This window comes from Pangasianodon hypophthalmus, chromosome 10 (assembly GCF_027358585.1).
Source record: "Pangasianodon hypophthalmus isolate fPanHyp1 chromosome 10, fPanHyp1.pri, whole genome shotgun sequence".
Classification (NCBI taxonomy): domain Eukaryota; kingdom Metazoa; phylum Chordata; class Actinopteri; order Siluriformes; family Pangasiidae; genus Pangasianodon; species Pangasianodon hypophthalmus.
In genome coordinates this window covers 23,472,285-23,492,285 of record NC_069719.1, presented here as the reverse complement: position 1 = coordinate 23,492,285, position 20,001 = coordinate 23,472,285, and the positions used below count along the sequence as shown (strand labels likewise).

At 39.7% G+C, this 20,001-nt stretch overlaps 1 protein-coding gene across 2 annotated transcripts in view; it reads left to right on the top strand.

Moving 5' to 3' along the window:
• Positions 1–1,031: 1,031 nt before the first annotated feature.
• greb1 (growth regulating estrogen receptor binding 1) overlaps positions 1,032–20,001 on the top strand; it is a 31,003-nt gene continuing 12,033 nt past the window's right edge. The window contains exons 1-17 of one of the 2 annotated variants that reach the window (XM_026926020.3): positions 1,032–1,177; positions 8,186–8,345; positions 10,222–10,329; positions 10,645–10,821; positions 11,416–11,598; positions 12,597–12,740; positions 12,843–12,965; positions 13,584–13,706; positions 14,104–14,217; positions 14,441–14,626; positions 15,539–15,889; positions 17,391–17,519; positions 17,692–17,793; positions 17,878–18,075; positions 18,217–18,397; positions 18,480–18,669; positions 19,253–19,389. In XM_026926020.3, coding sequence (XP_026781821.3) covers positions 8,189–8,345; positions 10,222–10,329; positions 10,645–10,821; positions 11,416–11,598; positions 12,597–12,740; positions 12,843–12,965; positions 13,584–13,706; positions 14,104–14,217; positions 14,441–14,626; positions 15,539–15,889; positions 17,391–17,519; positions 17,692–17,793; positions 17,878–18,075; positions 18,217–18,397; positions 18,480–18,669; positions 19,253–19,389 — 2,603 coding nt within the window. In that variant the 5' untranslated portion in view covers positions 1,032–1,177; positions 8,186–8,188. The remainder of the gene's footprint in view (positions 1,178–8,185; positions 8,346–10,221; positions 10,330–10,644; positions 10,822–11,415; positions 11,599–12,596; positions 12,741–12,842; positions 12,966–13,583; positions 13,707–14,103; positions 14,218–14,440; positions 14,627–15,538; positions 15,890–17,390; positions 17,520–17,691; positions 17,794–17,877; positions 18,076–18,216; positions 18,398–18,479; positions 18,670–19,252; positions 19,390–20,001) is intronic. The other variant, XM_053237768.1, reaches the window with a different exon arrangement.

Sequence of the window (20,001 nt, the reverse complement as noted above, 5' to 3'; positions counted from 1 at the left end):
ATTTTATGCATTGTGCTTCTGCCACCTGATTGGCTGATTGGATAACTGCATGAATGTGCAGGTGCTCAGGTGTTCCTATTAAAGTGGACGATGAGTAGATATGTCCTAATGACGTGTTTGCAAAGCCTATGTTGCAGTATATCCTGTTGAACAAGAGGTTTCGAGCTTTTTCCTCAGTATCCTGGAAGCCCGCGTTTCTAGGTCACGTGACCTGCCAATGTTACTGTGAGCGCGACTTCCGCGGCCACGCGCGCGACAGTAAGCGTGTGCATGAAAGTCAGAATAATCAGTTCTTATGAATATGTAGTGTATATGTAAGCAGGACGCATAGACCTTTGGTATGCATAAACACTAAACTGATGTCCTCTGACAGCATTACTGAGCAGACTAATTCAGAGATCTTATCCCGTCCTAATAGCAGGCTAATTCAGACATCTTTCTAACAGACTGCACTTCAGTAGGACTATTTATGCTTTGAAAAAGCTTTCTCGACCTAATTTGTGTGAGTGCATGCGAGAGTCACTGGAAATGCCCTGAACTCTACCTTATATCAACAGCTGGATAGACTGCAGGCTGGCATGCTTGTTTATTTATTAGGTTTTTAATGTTATGTTTAGGTTATTATTTAATTAGCTGCTTATATCTACAAATGTTTACACCCCCAATGTACTACCACACTGCACTCTTAGACTGTATTCTTTTTATATATTTATTCTTCTTTTATTTCATTCATAATGTTAAATTACTCCTAGTGTAGTTTCTAACTCTCTGTGCTGCTGTAACATGTGAATTTCCCTCTGGGATGAATAAAGTGTAAATCTATCAATCTATCTATCTATCTATCTATCTATCTATATGTCTATCTATCTATCTATCTGTCTGTCTGTCTGTCTAAGCGAGTACAGACAACAGCTTTGGTCTTAAATTAAACACTACTCTACTTTTCCGAGGTCTCCCCTGACCGACTTGGTATCTTCTGCGTGTGTCTGCTGCTCACTCATGGGAGATACCATCTCCGCGCTGTGGTAGGGGGTTCCTCTGAGCGACAGCCTGAGCCTGGGCGCTGATTAGTGTTAATCATCAGGGCACACGGCTGACACGCACACTGGACAGAGCTATGTGAACTATTCGCTTCCAAACACAGGAATATTTCAGCGGTTTGTTCAGCTCACTGGAGGTAAGTGTGTATGCGTGTGTTGGGTGTGAAACATGCTGAGCGCAGGTCGGTGGAGTATTTTCTCAGTACACTGACGCTGAAAACTTAACCTGCACTTTGTCCTAAAACACGTCTTGTGCTGCTTCTTGTTTACTGAATGCTGCATGAAACGGGCTTCACCCAGGCGTTAAACAAACAGCAAACAGTGAAACATAATCCTTTTATTCTGAGAAAAAACTGTGTGTGCGCACTGAAATATCACTTTATTTGTATTCAGTCCAAACCAGCGCTCACAGCAGGCTGTAGATGTGATATCAGTTCCACTAGTCTGAATTTATCACTGACTTAAAGGCATGATGCAGCTCCATTCTGCACCAGAGCCCTGAGGACAGGTTTTATAGTGTGTGAACAATATTTATCCAAATTCAGGTTCAGAATTCATATTTAATCAGCAGCTAGAATTGTTTTGGATCACCCGTTTGGTGGACTGTTATGTCTAATATCTGAGTCAGAATTCTTTTATAGGATAAGATTATTATTATTATTATTATTATTATTATTATTCAGGGTTTGTACCACTTTTATATTTATTTTCAAAAGTTCAGCCACTATAGTGTTGGTTCATCTTTGTGTAAATCATTTAGTCTTTTCCTTGAAAGACAACACAAACATAGGCAATTTTTATCTTTTTGGCTGCTTCCAAGGACAAAGCAGTAGTTCATCACCATAGTTCGAACTGCATCCAGCTGTGGACTCAGCATTAGTCATTATGTACACAACAGCAGAAAGGGAATTAAATGGGATGTGAACTGTGTGCTGCAATACACACTGAAGTTTTTGAAGATTTTAATGGCAGGAAAAATCTAACCACTTAAATCTCACATTAGCCACTTTAATGAGCTATGCCTCAGGAAAAGTGTGGACAGTGTATGAAACTATTATTATTTCTATTTCTATGGGTTTAAACTATACAATTACTATTATTTCTAAGCTATTACTGTCTAATTATCATATTGTATTGTATGATGGGATTGCATGCTGCAACTGGACAGCCATCTGTTGAAAGTAATACCTCACAAGATGTCAGCATCTGAAAGAAATTCTTCACTGAATAAGCTATATAACCATTCCACTGGTAATTCCATATTGGTAGCTGTTATCTGTGTGTTGAAGTCTTCACTGTACAGTTTTCAGGTTTTATGACAGTGACTACAATGGTTTCAATCCCCAAACACACAGAAAAGTTTTACAGAAAAGTCACAGTCGAGTTGTGTTTACTTAGGAACCAAACAGAACCAGTTTACTGACGTACAGAGAGGAGACTTACTGCTCAAAATGCCTAATGTGAGATTTTCAAAGGTTTGTCTGTCTGTAGAACTACTAAAACTAGCTGAAAGGCAGAAATCTTTGTTTGTCTCCTGACACTACTCTAATGATGAACTGCCATCATTTGCAGGAGAGACAGCTCATAAAACTTTTCCGAGGTGTTTTTGTAGTGTGCCACTATGTGCACAAATTATAAATAATAAAATAACATTTGTGGAACACTCTTCTAAAGGTCACAGTGGTATTTTCTCAGCAGAAAGATGAAATCTTGTTAGCTGTTGAAGATGCTTAGCTGATGTTATGGTGCTATTGTGTCTCAGACAGGTGGCCAGGCCTTTTAGGACTGTGAGACCTGATTAAGACCCACTCCACCATCACATCCTACCACAGGCACTCTTTTCTTTCTCCCTCAGTTTTTTCCTTCTTTACCCACTTTGCTCTGCAAGGTATTTGCAAAAATATTATAAATCTGAACATAGTCAGATAAAAGGTTCCAGTTTGTTGTCATTTCAGGACATCCCTTTAAGCACATCCCTATTTGCTAACAGCACACATAATCCTCCTAAAACTGCACCACTGATCCCAGTGTGGGTGTGGGGTGAGGTGGGGTGTCTGAATGCAACTGGCCAGCCCTGAAATGTGATCTTTTTGCTAGGGTGCAGAGGCCAAAGGTTAAAGGTGAGGAGAAGAATGAGTTAGGGTTATCTTCCTGGCCCTATAAGCCTCTTTATGTGCATTGAGCCGCTGGCTGGACCATGCCAGAGCACATCAAAGCTTTACCCAAACATTGTTATCTGGACCTGACCTTTAACCTAGGGATGGGTGATACCACTGATTTTTTTTTTTTTTTTTGATCCAGTAACAATACCATGACTTGTATTGTGATACTGATAATTTGAAAAGTCTTCTTTTTTATATAAAATGCAAACATACGTATCAAGAATTATATGTAAAATAAATCATTTGATACTGTTCTCTCTTTGGGGCCTGTGTACAGAAAAAAATTATATATATATATATATATATATATATATATATATATATATATATATATATATATATATATATATATATGTGAGTGTGTGTGTGTGTGTGTGTGTGTGTGTTTATATGGTGTGTGTGGGTGTTGTGGTGGAGCAGTGAGGAAGGGAAGGCAAATAGTTAAATACTCTTTTTTCTAAGTCCCCAGCTCTTCCACCAAAGCTTTACTGCCCATCCTTGGCTCAGTGTCCTTTTTCTTGTTAGTCTGGAGCAAAGAATGCAGAGAATTAGGCAGACCACCCCCCGCAAACACACACCATTCTCCTGGAGGCAGAAATTCTTTAAAATTGACCTCCCCCTCTCTGCTCTTTTGTAGCTGGGCAGTGAAAGTAACAGTTCATGCATGGGCACTAGCAGACCCTCAAGTGATGGCAATTTGTTGATAATGTCCATAAGGTTTATTGCTAAATAACAATATCTAGAGGGAAGCATTTTGACAGTCTGGCTGAATTACTATAGCATAATTCTTACAAGTGTTGGTGAAATTTAAAATTTAAAGCTGCTGCATTAACATCTGTATGTCGATTGAAAATGTGTCACAATGTTAATGGACAAATGTGGCTTATATGGGGAATTTAGTTCCTGATCTTTATTTCATGAAAAGAATGCGGGAGTGAGAGACAGAGAGAGAGAATGGATCACAGTGTTTGAGACAGGAGGTCATAAATACAGGCACAATGGTGGGGTGCAGTGGCCTGGGAGGAGCAGAGGAGAGATGAAAGGGCTTGTCACCTCCGTGTAAAGGAAGCCGTGTCGGGGAGGTCAGGGCTGAGGGACATCCTCAATCCTATCAACACTTCCTCCTTTATCTCCCAACCTATCAGCAGAGCACCACTCAAAAGCAGCTCGATTTGCATCTGTTTATTTCACAGACACTGCCTATCAGGAAGGCTTGAAAAGTCTGGACAGTGGTCTGCTACAGAGGTCCTGTACACACCATGAAAATAGGGTTGTATATAAAAGCTTGCCTGGGGCACAAATGAAGAACTGGGTGCTGTATGGAACCTTTTCAGAGCGTATATGCTTTATTTTCTTCTAGTCAGAAAAGTTGTTGGCAATTGATATTGGGCCAGTTAGAAAAGAATTAGAGACACAATATTTATTGATTTAAACCCTTACTCTACCGGGTCTCTGGAGGACTAGTGGTTAGGCCACAGCGCTCTCACCACTGTGGCCTGGGTTCCATTCCCAGCCAGGGAACCGTGTGCAACAATGCACTCTTAGTGCCCAAGCCCAGATAAAATTGGGGAGGGCATCCAGTGTAAAAACTGTGCCAAATCAAATATGTGGACCATTGATCCGTGGCAGCAACCCCTTACTCTATCACTGGATGTGAAATTAAATAACTCATACTACACTTTTAGAAAAAGGTTAACTCGAGAATGATAAAGGGGTTTTTTGTCTCTTCAGGGATTTGTTAAAGGTACTTTGTAGAATTCTACAACCGAAGGTTCTAAGTAGGACACCCAAGTTTCATTACACAGTGGATAACTTCATTTGAATATTATAGATTTATAGCTAAAAACTGTTAAAACTGCTTTCTGACCATGTCTATTGTTAAAAACACTATATAAATAAAAGATAAAATAAAGGTGAAGATCATATGGGATAGTCTGTTTAGGTGCTGGGGGATTAATTAGGAGTGTGTTCCTGAGTTTCTGAAAGGTTTTCTGGGCTCCTGAAACAGTTTCTTACTGTGTCCCTACATAAAAACACAACCTTTACGAGCTGTCCATTATTATACAATATATATGTTTCTATTTTATGTAATACACTTCAAATGCTGCAGGCCAAGCTCACAAGATGATTATTTACTCAGGAATAAATGAGTTGTGAGTAATTTGATCCATATAAATTCTGGTTCATTAATAATATATACGATAATTCATAAAGAAATTAAGTGGTTTATGTTATGACCTTCTTATTCCCGTCTGTCAGATTCACTGCAGCCACCTCTGACGTTAACTGTTGTTTACTGTAGGAAAGATGCAGTGCTCTCTCTCTCTCTCTCTCTCTCTCTCTCTCTCTCTCTCATTCAGGTCAGAATGACCTGACATTTGGTTAGAATTAATTCATGAGGCTGCGAATTGGACACCATGACCAAATTCACTGCTTCTGTTGACCTCTCTAGAGGAAGTTATGCTTCTGCAGTCGGAGTCATGAAAATATGGTTTTTAAATGACTTGACTAATAGCAGAGACGATTTAAACTAATTCTTGGCTCGTGAGAACTCATCAGAGATTCATCATATTTACGAGGCAGAGAAAGAGGCAGACTGACTCATCTCGTGCAGACTGACGATGCTTATTTGAGCTTATTTTATTATTTGATGCTCGTCTTCTTTTAAGATGTGTACAATCCTCAGAACCCTGTATTCTCAAATAAACTTTTGTAAGTGGTGACATTGCTATAACATCTTTCACAAGTTTTTTTATTTATGTCTAGAAGTCATATAGGTTATGATTGTAGGATAAATTGTGAATTGTGGGTGATTTACAAAAAAAAATAGTCATGCGCATTACATTGCCTGCAAAGTCAAGGGAGGAAACAATATATAAATGCAATTTTTGTATATGCTGGAAGTGTTAGATATCAAAGAGATTCCCAGAAGAGAAAAATGAAACTGAAACTCAAGTATAACACTTACGAAAGGCAGTGAGAGAAGTAAAAAAACTGTTCAGAAAATACAATATGAATAAATTAATAAAAGAGTGCAGATATGGGTGGGTTTAAATGATATGTATATGTAAAGTATATCTGTAAATATATGTATATGTACAGTGCCACTAGATATTGCCACCCCCATGCTACATGGTTGGGATGAGGATCTTATGTTGGAATGCAGTGTTCGGTTTTCAAATACAACACTTTGCATTTAATCCAAAAAGTTCTATTTTGGATTCATCTGTCCATAGAACATTCTTCCAGTAGGCTTCTGGCGTATTCACGTGGTCTTGAGCGAACTTCAGATGGATAGCAGTGTTCTTTTTGGAGAGTAGTGGTCTTATTCACCAGTCTTATTCAGTGTTTGCCTGATGGTGGATGCATGAACATTGACATTACTCAATGCAAAAGTGGCTTGTGGGTCCTTAGCTGTTACCCTGCGGTTCTTTGTGACTTTTCATAATGTTATTCACCGCACCCTTGGGGTGATTTTTGCTGGATGTCCAGTCCTTAGGAGAGTAACCGTGGTGCTGAATTTCCTCCATTTGTATATCATCAGCCTCACAGTGGATAAGTGGAGGCCAAACTCTTTAGAAATGGTTTTGTAACCTTTTCCAGCCTGGTGAGCATTGATAACTCTGAAGTCCTCAGGTATCTCCTTTGATTGAGGCATGGCACACTTTCATAAACCTGTGTGCTGAAGACCAGACTTTGATAGTGAAAACCCAAGTTTATGTTCTTGAAACATGGGAGGGCCTGCTAAACTCACGCCTGATTGCCATCCCCTTGACTGAAGCACCTGACTTCAATTACCCCTTTAAATTAACTCATACTCACAGAGAAATTAACTCATAGATTCACAGAGATACTTTTTCCACCAAGGATATTTAACATTGGATAATTTGGCGCAATAAATAAATGTAAAAACTATAATGCTTTTGCATCATTTGAGGCACTGTATATGTGTATGTATATGTGAATCAAAGCCTTTTCACAGGCTCTGTTTAAATGTTCTAAGAATGTACAGCAAATAGATATAGAAGTATACCAAAACCTGACCAATCACACTCATAAGTGCTTATTGAACATCCCATTCCAGATTTAGTCTTCCTTTGCTGTTATAACCTGCACTCTTCTAGGAAGGCTTACCATTAGATTTTGGAGCATCATGCTGGAACAGGTTTGGGCTAGGTCCATTAGTTCCCATGGAGGGAAATTTTAATGCCACAGTATACAAAGACATTCTAGACATTTGCGTGTGTCAAACTTTGTGGCAACAGTTTGGGGAAAAAAACACATGGGTATGATGGTGAGGTGTCCACATACTTTGGTCATATAGTGTATATAATATGAAGCCAACTTTAAGAAACTTTTCATTTATTTCTAATAAAGCATAATTAAGATAAACTAATAATGTTCGTTAATAAGACTATCATTAAGCAACTGGCAGAAACAGGCTTCCACAAATTTAATACATGCTTTCTGGGCATATGAATTTGCTCTTGCAATCATTGTTCTGAAAGTAAATTTCGGGCTGCTGTAAATTGCATTGCAGTTTGCTCCATAGACCCTGTTAGTAAATCAGCTTGCATGTTTTTGTGGGTATTATTTAATTTGCACATGTTTTTACACATGCAAATTTGCGACCATAGTGTTCTTATGCCCAGGCATATCTCTTAATAACAGTCTTCACGTTTTGCATCATTCAAATTCGAGTCTGGCTTACACTGTCACTTAACCCCATTCCAATTAATTGCCATTCTGGAAAAGAGCATTTTGCTGTTAAATTAATAATATAATAAAGAATAAATGCTCTTTACTCCACTTTTTATCATTTTGCTTTTGAAAACTACCTTCTCCTGTAAGCTAAGCTCTCACTCTGTCAGATGTTTATTTATTAGCCTATGGTTGTCATCTCTTCTTTCTTTCTGCATGATTATATTAGGAAATGTTCTTCTTCTGTTTTCATTGCACTTCATTTTCATCTTTATTCCAAAGGAGATGGGTAACTCATATGCAGGGCAGCTGCGCACCACACGTTTTGAAGAGGTTCTGCACTATTCCATCGAGGCATCTCTGCGCTCCAACACTGTAGTACCCAGACCAGTGTTCTCTCAACTGTATCTGGAACCAGAGCAGAGGCCCCTCTCTCAAGAAGGTAATGGTCTCTTCTTGTTTTCTGTGTCCTTTGCTGTGTCAAAAAGAGTATGTATCTGAATTACGATTTGTGTTTTTATTTATATTCACATGGTGATTCCGTTCCAAAGGATTACTCCTGAAACCGAAAAATGCTAACATTGCTAAAAAATGAAAGAAATTAAGGAGAGCCCATTAATGTTGACATTAAACATTCTCTGCAAATTGTTCTTTTGAAAAACTTTAGGAAACAGAACCAGTTAAATTCCTTAGAAAATATCACAGGCAAAAATAATACCTGCTTGAAGGAGATTTTTTAAAAAAAAAACTTGCTCTCATCTTTAAGTGAGACCAATGAACTGGAATGATGTAGCTGAGGTTGAGGAACTGTCAGAGTCATGCTGACAGTGCTGCCATTTATATCTGTGGGTTTTTTCCGTTGTTTTCCAGGGGCAGAGTGTTAGGATTCTTGGTTTTTTTTTACTGATTTAGGACACTCCCATGTCTGGTTTAAATCCGAATACAGGTACAGATACACATGTTTGGTGCACTAATAAGTACATATACAGATAGTGGGGTTGTGTTACACCCCTAGTGTCCATAAGGTGTTTGAGTGTTAGTGTACATGTTTATGTGTTGCTGGACTTGTTTTGGATAAAGGCTATATGCATCATACTGGTACTTGTGTGTGTAATGTTTAATAGTAGGCGAGTTGCTTATGCAGTCACAAATGCACATGTTCATTCTGGTCAGGGCCATGGTAGATCTGTTGCCTATCCCAGGGAACATTCACCTGAGGCAGGAATAAACTCTGAATGGGACGTTAGACCATCACAGAGCACCATGCACTCACATTCATACACTTATTCATACTTAGCATGTCTGCAGTTTAATATAGGCAGTCTACCTACTGTCATGTTTTGGAAGGTGGGAGTAAACCTGAGAACCCACACAGACACAAGGAGAACATATGATGAGAGCTCTGCACGGACAGTGCCATTCTGTTATGCACATGTGCATGCATAAATTATGTGAATGTGCCCGTTTTAATTACAGTTTTTCAATATGTATATTATTAATGAATTTAACCCGTTTTTGTTTAAACGTTAATTTGATCAATTATTTAGAATTTCATCAATTAATTATTTCCTAGTTTCTATTAAAGCAAAATTTCCTTTTGATAAATGTCCTACATTCTTTTTGACAGTGATTGTTTCAGTACTGCTTCACTGTAAGTTTGACATAAAGGTATAATGATTGTGTCAACCCCATCATCAGAACACAACCTGTATTCAAAACCTAATAGCTCATGCTAGTAAAATGATTTCACAATATCTAGTTCGTGCAGGACACTCGGCTTTTATTTGATATAATTTTCTTGACTATCAGTTGTTTATTATCAGCCACCAGCCAACCATGTGTTCTCCTAATGGCTGATCGCTGTGGAAGTATGTGTCACATTCAGAGTGAATTTTCTGAACTGCCTCACCTTAAAGACCTTGAAGCCCATTAAAGTGTTAATATCAGTACAGAAAGCCATAATGATATTAAAAATCTGAATAAATTTTGTTTACTCAGTGTAACAATGTGTAACAACAGCTGGTATATTTTTAAGAAACAAGAATGCACTAATGAGTTTAGAAACAACATCACAGCCCTAGTAGGCCATAGTACTGGAGGAGAAGTACTTTCAGACATCGGGAAAAGCCATTGAACGCCCCTGAGTGTGCATTATGTTTATTAATGCAAAGTAGTGATCTCTTAAAGCAAGTCGGAAATTGGAAATGCCGGCATTAGCGTTTGGCAATATCATCGTCAGACAAGATACACCAATGATGATATATATTATATTGTGTGTAAATTTAATAATTTAATCTAAACAAAAATTTCTTCACCAGGCCAAATGGAAAATGAGGAAGATGATGATGAGGATGGCTCAGAGTCTAACAGTCCTCCCATTCCATATCAGATGAAGCCTGCTCCAGAAGGCTCCTGCACCACTGATGGTAAGAGCACGAGCACTGATCAGTATGATGGGCACTAAGGCCAAACATTTTAAAGAGGGGATCAGAGTAACACTCCAGTCATCATAGTATTGAACTCTGTCATATGAGATTGCAAAACCAGCTGTGTATACAGTCATTTACAGTATATCCAGTGTACAGTATGTTTCAGCAATATTATTCACAGAACACAAAAACAGTGCAGTATCAGCTGGATGTTACACTTTAGTAGCATTGTTTCAGTTAAGCACTACTATTTATTTTGCATTGTTATAACAAGATCCACTGTTCTGCTATCTGTTATTGGGTGCTTCTCAGGATTCTGTCAGGCAGGTAAAGACCTGCGACTGACCTCGATGTCCACTGAAAATCTGGATGTGCCACCAGGATTTCTGCTGGTCGGGGCCAAATCTCCCAGTATACCAGGCCACATACTGGTGTGTGCGGTGGATCGCCGCTTTCTCCCGGATGAACGTGGACGTAATGCACTTTTAGGTAGGAATTACGGCGGTTAAAATTTAGCCATTAGTTTCTTTATTTTTGGGGTACAATTGTTGATATCAATATCTTGCATAGAGTTCCAATCCAAAAGCATTTTACTAATGGAAAATCTATAGAGGTAAACTCATTACATTTGTTGAATAGAGTCGTGATCAAGCAAGCTGATTTTCCACTGATTTTCACTGACTCACTGCTCACAATCAATTAGACGTCTAATACATTTTGTAGTGCATTTTATCACTGGATTTCTCAATATTAGAAAGTGAGGGGCTGCAATATAAATGTGGAGAGATTGAATGAGAGAGACATAGAGAGAGAGCAGTTTAGACACAGGACAAGCAGCTGGGTCAGGGCACCATAGCCAAGTGCATCCAGACCTGTGCTTATCACAAATATATTTTTAGCCGTTCAATTATGATTCATGTAATCTCTACATCGGCTCATTTCCCTTGATCACTGTGGAAACTGGGCTTCATTTACAGCAATGGCCTGAAGCGCATTGCACTTTCGTCCCTGACACACCTAAAGATACAGTGACAGGGGAAATCAAATTTATTTGCATTAATCTCAGTTGTGTCTGGCTTTCAGGCTTCTCAGGGAACTGTATGGGCTGTGGTGAGAAAGGATTCCGCTACTTCACTGAGTTCTCCAACCACATCAACCTGAAGCTCACCACACAGCCCAAGAAACAGAAGCACTTAAAATACCATCTGCTCCGCAATGCACAGGGTGTGCTGGTCAAGGGCCCACCCATCTGCTGGAAAGGAATAGGTAAGCCATGCACAAGCATATAGAATAGGATTATTGTCAGGTGATAGAAGGCTGACTAATAACGTTTACATTCTAAAGAAACAAAGCCTGGTTCTACCTTCCATTAGTCCTATGGCTATTTTGCAATACAGGACCTGGCTTTTGGAATAGCCTGACTGAAATAACCTGAGAAAAGAGAAAAGAATAAATGAAGCCAATGTTATTTTTGTTGTGACTGTAATATTTAGTAACAAACTCCAAGGTTAGCTGCGGGGCTGAACTCTTCTCACTATTCCAAGAGTGCTTTTCCACCGGGTGGTTCACGGCTCACCATGGCAAATTACCCATAATCTTCCACATTGTTGCCAAAATCCAAGTGAGCTGTTTTGTACCCAAGTACTATAATGAAATTGGTTACCCTTCTTATCCAGGTAACATGCCCACTGATCTGTAGTGGGTCTAAAAAAATTCAGTTCAGGCCATTGATTAGTCAGATGCAGTCACACAGACATCCTGATTAATGTCTCTGGCCGAAGTCCCTCTCTACCAGCACAAAAATCTTCAGAAATAGTTATTGTTTGCCAAAGGCTAACGCTATTTAGCTTGACCTTACATTTCTTCCTGCATTCTTCTAGAGCAAATCCCAGCTGGTTTCCTATTTACTTTGTTTGTGCCTTATATACAAAAAATAAAATAAAATAAAATAATGGAGCTAAACACCCTACCTGTTGAATAGTGTAGAAATACATTAGAGATTTATTGTGGTGCTGTTTGGTGGAGAAAGTATTGGACTGAGAATAATGATTAAAACAGGATGGTACAGCAATTTGATTGTATCATTAAACTAACTGAGAATTAATGCTGTATATACAGGTTACATATACAGTATGTATATGGATATATTTATATGATTGTGGAATGTAATAATTAAATGTGATCAGCTGAAATAATTGCAATTAAAAGATTATGTAATAATTATGATAGACCAACGTAAGTGATATTCGTGTTTGTTGTAACAGGTTTGTATCTGTGTATAGATAGCCGCGTAAGACAGACCTCCTCAAATGTGTCCGGTGGTGTAGAGGAGCAGCCATCTGGACCTGTAGCAAGCAACTCACTGCCTAATTCAGGACATGTGGGTTTAAGCACAGCCAACCTCACAGGTACAGTGATGCATTTAGCCTGTAAAGTAATGACAGTGTATTCATATAAATGTATTAGATATGTTGGGTTTATTTTCTTGGTCAATATGGACTGTTCCGCAGATCTGAACACACATCTCCATGCATCTGAAACTTCCCCTCCAATGACCAATGGCAGCCACATTCCAGTATCTCAGCAGCCTCTGCCCCAGCCTGTGGTGGCCAACGGCCCAGGAAGATCCACAGGTACTATTCAGCACCTACCAAAAAGTACTTTAATGCTAAGTTAAAAAGCCTACTTTGGTGTGCTAAATAAAGTACCACTATTTTAGTGCCTATCAGGAGGGAGTGCTAAAGGGGGGATTCACTTCCCATCACACATCCATGAAAGAGATTCCCCTACCCTAAAATACTTTAGGAAGAACTTCAGTTGTATAGTCTAGTCCTTTTGCTCCTCTGCTTTTGTACTGACAACACTTGGGGTAATAAAATGTTTTCCCTCTCAGTGTAACACCTCCATAAATGCTGTTGTTTGTTCTTTTTACTCTGTATTTTGAGCTCACCACTGCTATAAAATGCAAGGATTCTTTTGTAACATGTGGTTTTCAGTGCAGTTTAACACACAGTGTTCACTTTTGTGACCCTGAGACATAAGAAGATGCCCCCCACCCCCCGCCCACACACACACACACACACACACACACACACACACACACTTCCAGCCCTTCCAGTTAAACAAGGGCTTCCTGTCAGACCCAAGGCTTCCTTGACATTTATTTATCGCTAGACTCCATCATTTTGAAATGGGAATGTCATTGTTGATCTCATGATGTCTAAATGCTACCTTTCTCTCTCCACTTCAAGGATCTATGGCAAACACAGGACCACCCAAAAAGAGACACAAGGGCTGGTCCCCAGAATCCATAGGACACACTGAAGCAAGTAGTAGACCTGTGGCCTCCAACACAGTCAACGGCACAAAATCAGGTACAAACCTATCTAATTCCATCCTCCTAACCACTGACCTGAAGGGCTCAAACCTCTTGAGCACTTCTCAACTAATTGCTGACTCTGGGTGCACTCAGAGAAGCTTCTGTTGAGACAGATGTATTTTTAGAGATGTTTGTTTCTCATTAGCCCTAGAATAAAGTGCTCTTAGCCAACTCCTAATGGGGAACCTAGAAAGGAAAGCACATCATGCAACACACATACAGATCAAAAGATTTAAATGCTAAACAAAGAAACTCATGGGGATTGGAACGTGAGTAGTTTAGTTTCTAGTGTTCTTATCATTGCTATAAGACTGATTATGTGCGTGTGTTATCACAAATCCATTTTTGTCAATATCATTCTAATAAACCTGATGACCTTGTGTGTGTGGCAGACACTGGGACTTCAGTGTCTAAAGGGTCTTCACCCTCCATGCCCCCAGAGGAGTCTGTTGCAGTGCCTAATAATCTGCTCCAAACCTGTGGATTGCAGCCAGTTATCTTTAAAGGTGTGATTTTCTCCACAATCTGTACAAATACACATAGAGAACATAGTTTATGTTCCATGAATGCAAATATGTGGTTAAAGGTAGATTTACACAGGTGAAAACCCCATTCAGTGAAGCATGATTCATTATGTTAAAATTAATTCATAATGCATTACATTATAATTGAAAAAGTTCTGTATGTTTACATATAATAGCTATAAAAATGGTGCATGTGTGTATGTAGGGCATGGGGATCTGCCACATCTATGTGGGAATACAAGTGAAGTGTTGGTGAACGGGTGGCTGCAGGCATGCTACCGAAGCTCCCAGAACCTCCCACGTATTTATGAGCAGTATGGAGCCTCCTCCATTCAGCCGCTCTCCACTGAGATGCAGGTCCTGTTGACAGTCTACTATCTGGTACAGCTGGGTGAGAGAGGCGCTGACAAGTGCATAGCATATACACATTAAATCTGTAATCTATAAAGCAAAAGATCTATAAATAAATGGAAAAATATGTATAGCGTGTACACTATACACTATATATATATGTATATAAAATGTAAAACGTGAATAAATCAGTGGACACGAAGTCCACCATAGAAGAGCAGATTCTGTATGATTTTGCTGGCAGGGTTTGGTCCACTTGCTTTAGACCAATGTGTTAGACAGCATTCTCCACCACCATCATCAAAACACCAGCTAACGGAATATCATTTTGGAAGAATGGTGTTCATCATTCAAGTAAAGTTACAGATTTGTAGACTCTATGACAGGGTGCACTGGTGTCCTGTAGTGTCCGTAGTAATACACTTTACACTTTATGTAATACACCTAGTAATACAGTTTATGTTGGTTCTTCCTTTAATTTGTCATCTGTCTATTAAATATTTCCTCCAAGTTCATTCAGCTGCACTATGATGTAGCATGAGCAGCAGATTGAAAAGATGGGGTGGCTGAGCTGCACGTCTCTAAGGAAGTTCTGAGGAAGTGCAATAGAGGAGAACTCGTTAGTGATTGGAAATTAGCCAAACTGGATGGAAAAAAAAAGAAAAAATCAGTGCATACATGTTTCACAGTGTAATTACTATACAGGTTTTCCCCTTACCAGTGGGATTAAAACCCATACCACCCACATTTGCCCCTAGAAAGTAACATACACAGTGACAGACATTTTGGCATGTTTGTATTTAAAATGGCAGTTATTTTTTCTGGTTCACTTTGTATGTCCCTTTTATGATTTTCATTAGCATACTTATAACTATTATTATATGTTGCAGATATAACTATTATATGTTGCAGATATCCTTGTGCAGTGTGATCATCATATGTCTTATCCTAGGCCCAGACCAGATACCCCTGATGGAGGACCTGGAGCAGATCCTCATGCGCTCTTGGCGTGAGTCACACCTGACAGAAATCCGTCAGTACCAGCAAAGTCATGCCCAGTTTCCTGCCCCACTGCCTGGACTGGCACAGCCCCTAACCCCTTCTCAGCTCCCTTGGCTGGCCAAGCTGGCCACCAGCTCCTGCGGTGATGCCGTTCTAGTGTTGGACACATCACCCTCATTGTCTGAGGCACTGACAGACACCTTCCGGAGGCTAATAGAGGGCAAGCTTAGTCACACACATTTTGTGGTGATCATTTGCATGGGCAGGAGCCAAGAGACAGAGTCCTGCATAGTGGTTACAGGTAAAAAGCTTGCCTGCATTCCATATATCTCAAAAGGGGATTAACTCCGATGATCTGGCTATGTGAATTGAAAAGTCAATTAATGTATTTTTATTGTATCCTCCCAGTCCTCCCAGGTGTAATGGTGGGTGTTTTTGTGTGTCATATAAATCCTCTTGTGAGAGAGTGTAGGCTAGCAGATCTCTTGGGAGCAAGGCCTAACATTGCACAATCCTTTAGGCCTGCCTAACCACCATGGACAACCTAATTCTGTCCCTCTATGGATCCCTGACCATAATTGGAAGATAAAACAACCAAGACTTATATACTGGGAACCACTGTGTTGCAAAACAGTGTTGACAAAATTTGTCTTATTCATAGATAATTCATTGAAAATGTTTCTTATATACAGCTCACTGCTACCCTTTGGTGTCTAGGTACCTTAAAGAATATACCTCTAATCTACAGTTTTTGTAGAAAATGGCATATAACAGTCAGTTAATTGTGTTTAGTACACTATAGTAATTGAGTCAGCAGTTAAGCACCGTTCTACCCAGAAGTGAAATTACTAAGCTCAAAAGATCCCATTACCGTGCTAACCATTAGTAACAGTGACAAGCAACATTCAGAAATAGAACAAAACACAGCATGGCAATCACATTTGAAAAAATCCAAAATAAACAGCTGGAGACCTGAAAAGGTCCTTAGAGAAAAGTGGAATAAAAGTCCACATTTATACTACATTCAGAAATATCATCAATCACTATTAATATCTCACACTTTTTTGATTAAAGTGGGTAGGCAAACATTTTACTCACCTGTATAATCAAAGTGTAGAAAGCTCCTGGATTATTAAGACACTAATTTACATTTTTTATGTATTTATTTATTTTTCTTAACATTTGCGAAAACCAGTTATGAACATGTCGTTGTTGTTCATCTTCCTATTTCAACGGCTCCCGTTAGGAGTCGCCACAGCAGATCGTTGGTCCACATATTTGATTTGGCGCAGTTATTACGCCGGATGCCCTTCCTTACACAGACCTCGCCAATTTTATTCGGGTTCGCGACCGGCACTGGAGGTGCACTGTCACCTGCAACCCCAGTGGCTGGGGTGAAACCAGTTATGAACATAATGAAGATAAAAAAAACAAAAACAAACATAAATTGTCTTAGACTTGGGTTGCCACAAGCTTCCAGAACAGCTTTTAGCTTTGAAATAGATTCTACAAGTCCCTTTTTCTAGTCCCTAGATTCTACCCCCCACTTTTTATGTACAGTTTGATGGTGGAGAACATGGTATATCACGTTGGCCTAAAATCTCCCAAGTGATCAAATGGGTTGAGATGTGGTGACAGTGAAGACCTAGCATATGATTTACATTTTAATACTCATCAAACCATTCAATAAGCCCCCATGTCCTGTGGATAGGGGCATTGTTGTCCTGGAAGAGAACTTCTAAGGTGACAAGTGGACCCAGAGCAACTTTCTTTTTGAGCAATACATCAATGTTTCCCAACAGGGAAGCACCAGGCACGAGCACTTGCAGAGAGTATGCTCTCCCCAAGTGAATGTGTGAGAGAAATCAGTCAGGAGCTTTCCTCTGGGATGACTGCTGAATTAGATGCCTATGTTAGCTCCCTAGGTCCAGGTAAGGCTGCTTTGATCATTTCAATTCAGATTAGCGGTCAGTTTCCAGTGCTCACATCTTAACCTAAATCAAGATAAATTAGCCTAGATGAGCAGAAAAGGTGCCTGTAGCTATGCATTAAATTTCACTTTAGTTTTGAATATATCCTCTTATAAATAATGGTCTCATTCAGATGGAAATGTGGAGAGTTTGCTGGAGAAATTCAATGCAGAGACTTACAGCCTTTCAGCTCAGGCACCTGGAAAGGAATGCTCTGCAGAAGCCATGTGTACAGGTGAGTCTCATGTGATCAAGTTGCCTTAGTCTATTATACTGTACCTTATTTGGAAAGAATTCATTGTCCAATCTCCTTTCACAGAATATCAGGTAGAGTGGCATGAGATTCGGCCCATTCAGCTAGCAGTGGCACGAAAGCTGTTGTCCCACGTGTGTGCAATTGCTGACTCCAGCACACATAACCTGGATCTTGGATCTTTTGACAAGGTGGAGTTCTTAATCTGTGTGCCTCCTTCTGAGGTGACCTTCCAGCAAGTGGTCCTGCATCTGTGGAACTCAGGTAGATGATTAGGCTTTTACTCCTTCTTGCATATACAGTTTAAAACCTACTGATTTTAATGGTAACATTATCAAGAGTTATAGTTAGATTGTAAAAGACTTTGAGTGGTACTACATGTTCTCTGTTGTTATTTTTTGCAAGGGGTCCTTCAAGAATTAGGCATGGACCAGGACTGTTTGTCCCCAAAGGATGCTGAGCAGTATGTGGTAAAATTAGATCAGTCTGCTGCAGCTAAGATCAACGGTCTCATTCAGAAATCAAAGTTGAACCCATATACCCTCTTCATACTGGTGCATGACCATGCACACTGGGACGTGAGCAGGTAATGGTGCTCTGCTATCTGCTCTTTGTCCAAAACTACTTATGATGCCATTAAAACTTTTCTTTCTTTCTGTCTTTTGCAGTGAAAAGTGTGGGAGGATGGGTGGCTTGTCCAGCTCAGGACTGGTCGACAGTCTGCTGAACTGCAGGCATATTCAAGAGGCACCCAATGTCCTGATTCTCCATGTGACCTCATTCCCCTTTGCCCTGCAGACTCAATACACACGCATCAGCCCCTACAATGAAATCCACTGGCCATCAGCATTCAACAATGTAAGTATAAATACACTATATGGCCAAAAGTATGTGGACATCACACCCATGTGTGGGCTTTGCCCAAACTGTTGCCGCAAAGTTGAACGCACACAATTGTCTAGAATGTTTTTGTATGCTGTAGCTTTAAGATTGCCCTTCACTTGAACAAAGGGACCCTAACTTGTTCCAGCATTGCAGTGCCCCTGTGCACACACAGAGGTCCTTAAACACATGGTTTCCACGGTTGTTATGGAAGAACTCGAGTGACTTGCACAGAGCCCTGACCTCAACCACACTGAACACCTTTGGGGTGAACTGGAATACTGACTGTGCACCACTCACATGATCAGTGCCTGACCTCACTAATGGTCTTGTGGCTGAATGGGGAGAAATTCCCAATTCCAAAATCTAGTGTAAGGCCATCCCAGGAGACTGGCTGTTAAAGGGGGACCAACTTTGGAATGGGATGGTCAGGTGTCCACATACTTTTGGCCATATAGTGTATAAGGAACATCTTAAAAATAAGAAAACTACTTTGTATTACAGATGCTCTAGTCCCTTTAAAGTTTTTGATACGTATGTGCTATATGTTTTTACATAGGATGTGGATCTGTACCATGAGAAAACAAAATACTTTGGCGTGTCCGAGCTGCTGGAATCCACACGATCAGGGAGCGGCCTGCCTCTGCTGCGCTTTGACAGTTCATTTGAGAGCATGGTCACTGCCCTGGAAGAGAGGTAACAAGTATCAGTGCCTTTGATCCCAAAATGTCAGATCTGCATAATCTGTATAGAATATGTACCTCTAACTGTGTTCTGTGCAAATCTGCTGTGTTGTGAATTAGTTGACCCAAACCACTAGGCAAAAGTAAAATGTAGCAATTTGTGGATCATTTGGCAGAATATGTACAGCCCACCTTCAAAACAGTGATTTCAAAAACAGTAAAGTAACACTGAATTAATGGAGGGAGATTATAAAAGCATTAATAAAAGCAATGTGAGCCAAATTTCCTCTGTCATACTGGGAAAGAGCATGAATTTTTTCATGTGTTCTCACATTCACATAAAATTATATGAACAGACTTTAAAAATGAAATAAAATATGTAAAAATACATTTCTCATGATAATCTGAAAACTGTTGTTTTTTCTGTGTAATGTTACCACAAAATGCCGCATACACAACTTCTTTATCATATCCTGTACTTTACTTTCTATCCATTCTCTCTACTATAGTCAAATGTGAGACTTTCTTTTCTTTTGTGTTTTTTGTGTATTCTTGTTTTTTTGTGTATTGTTGTGTATTCTTGATGCATGTGACCCCGCCCCATGCATACATTCATATTACCTGC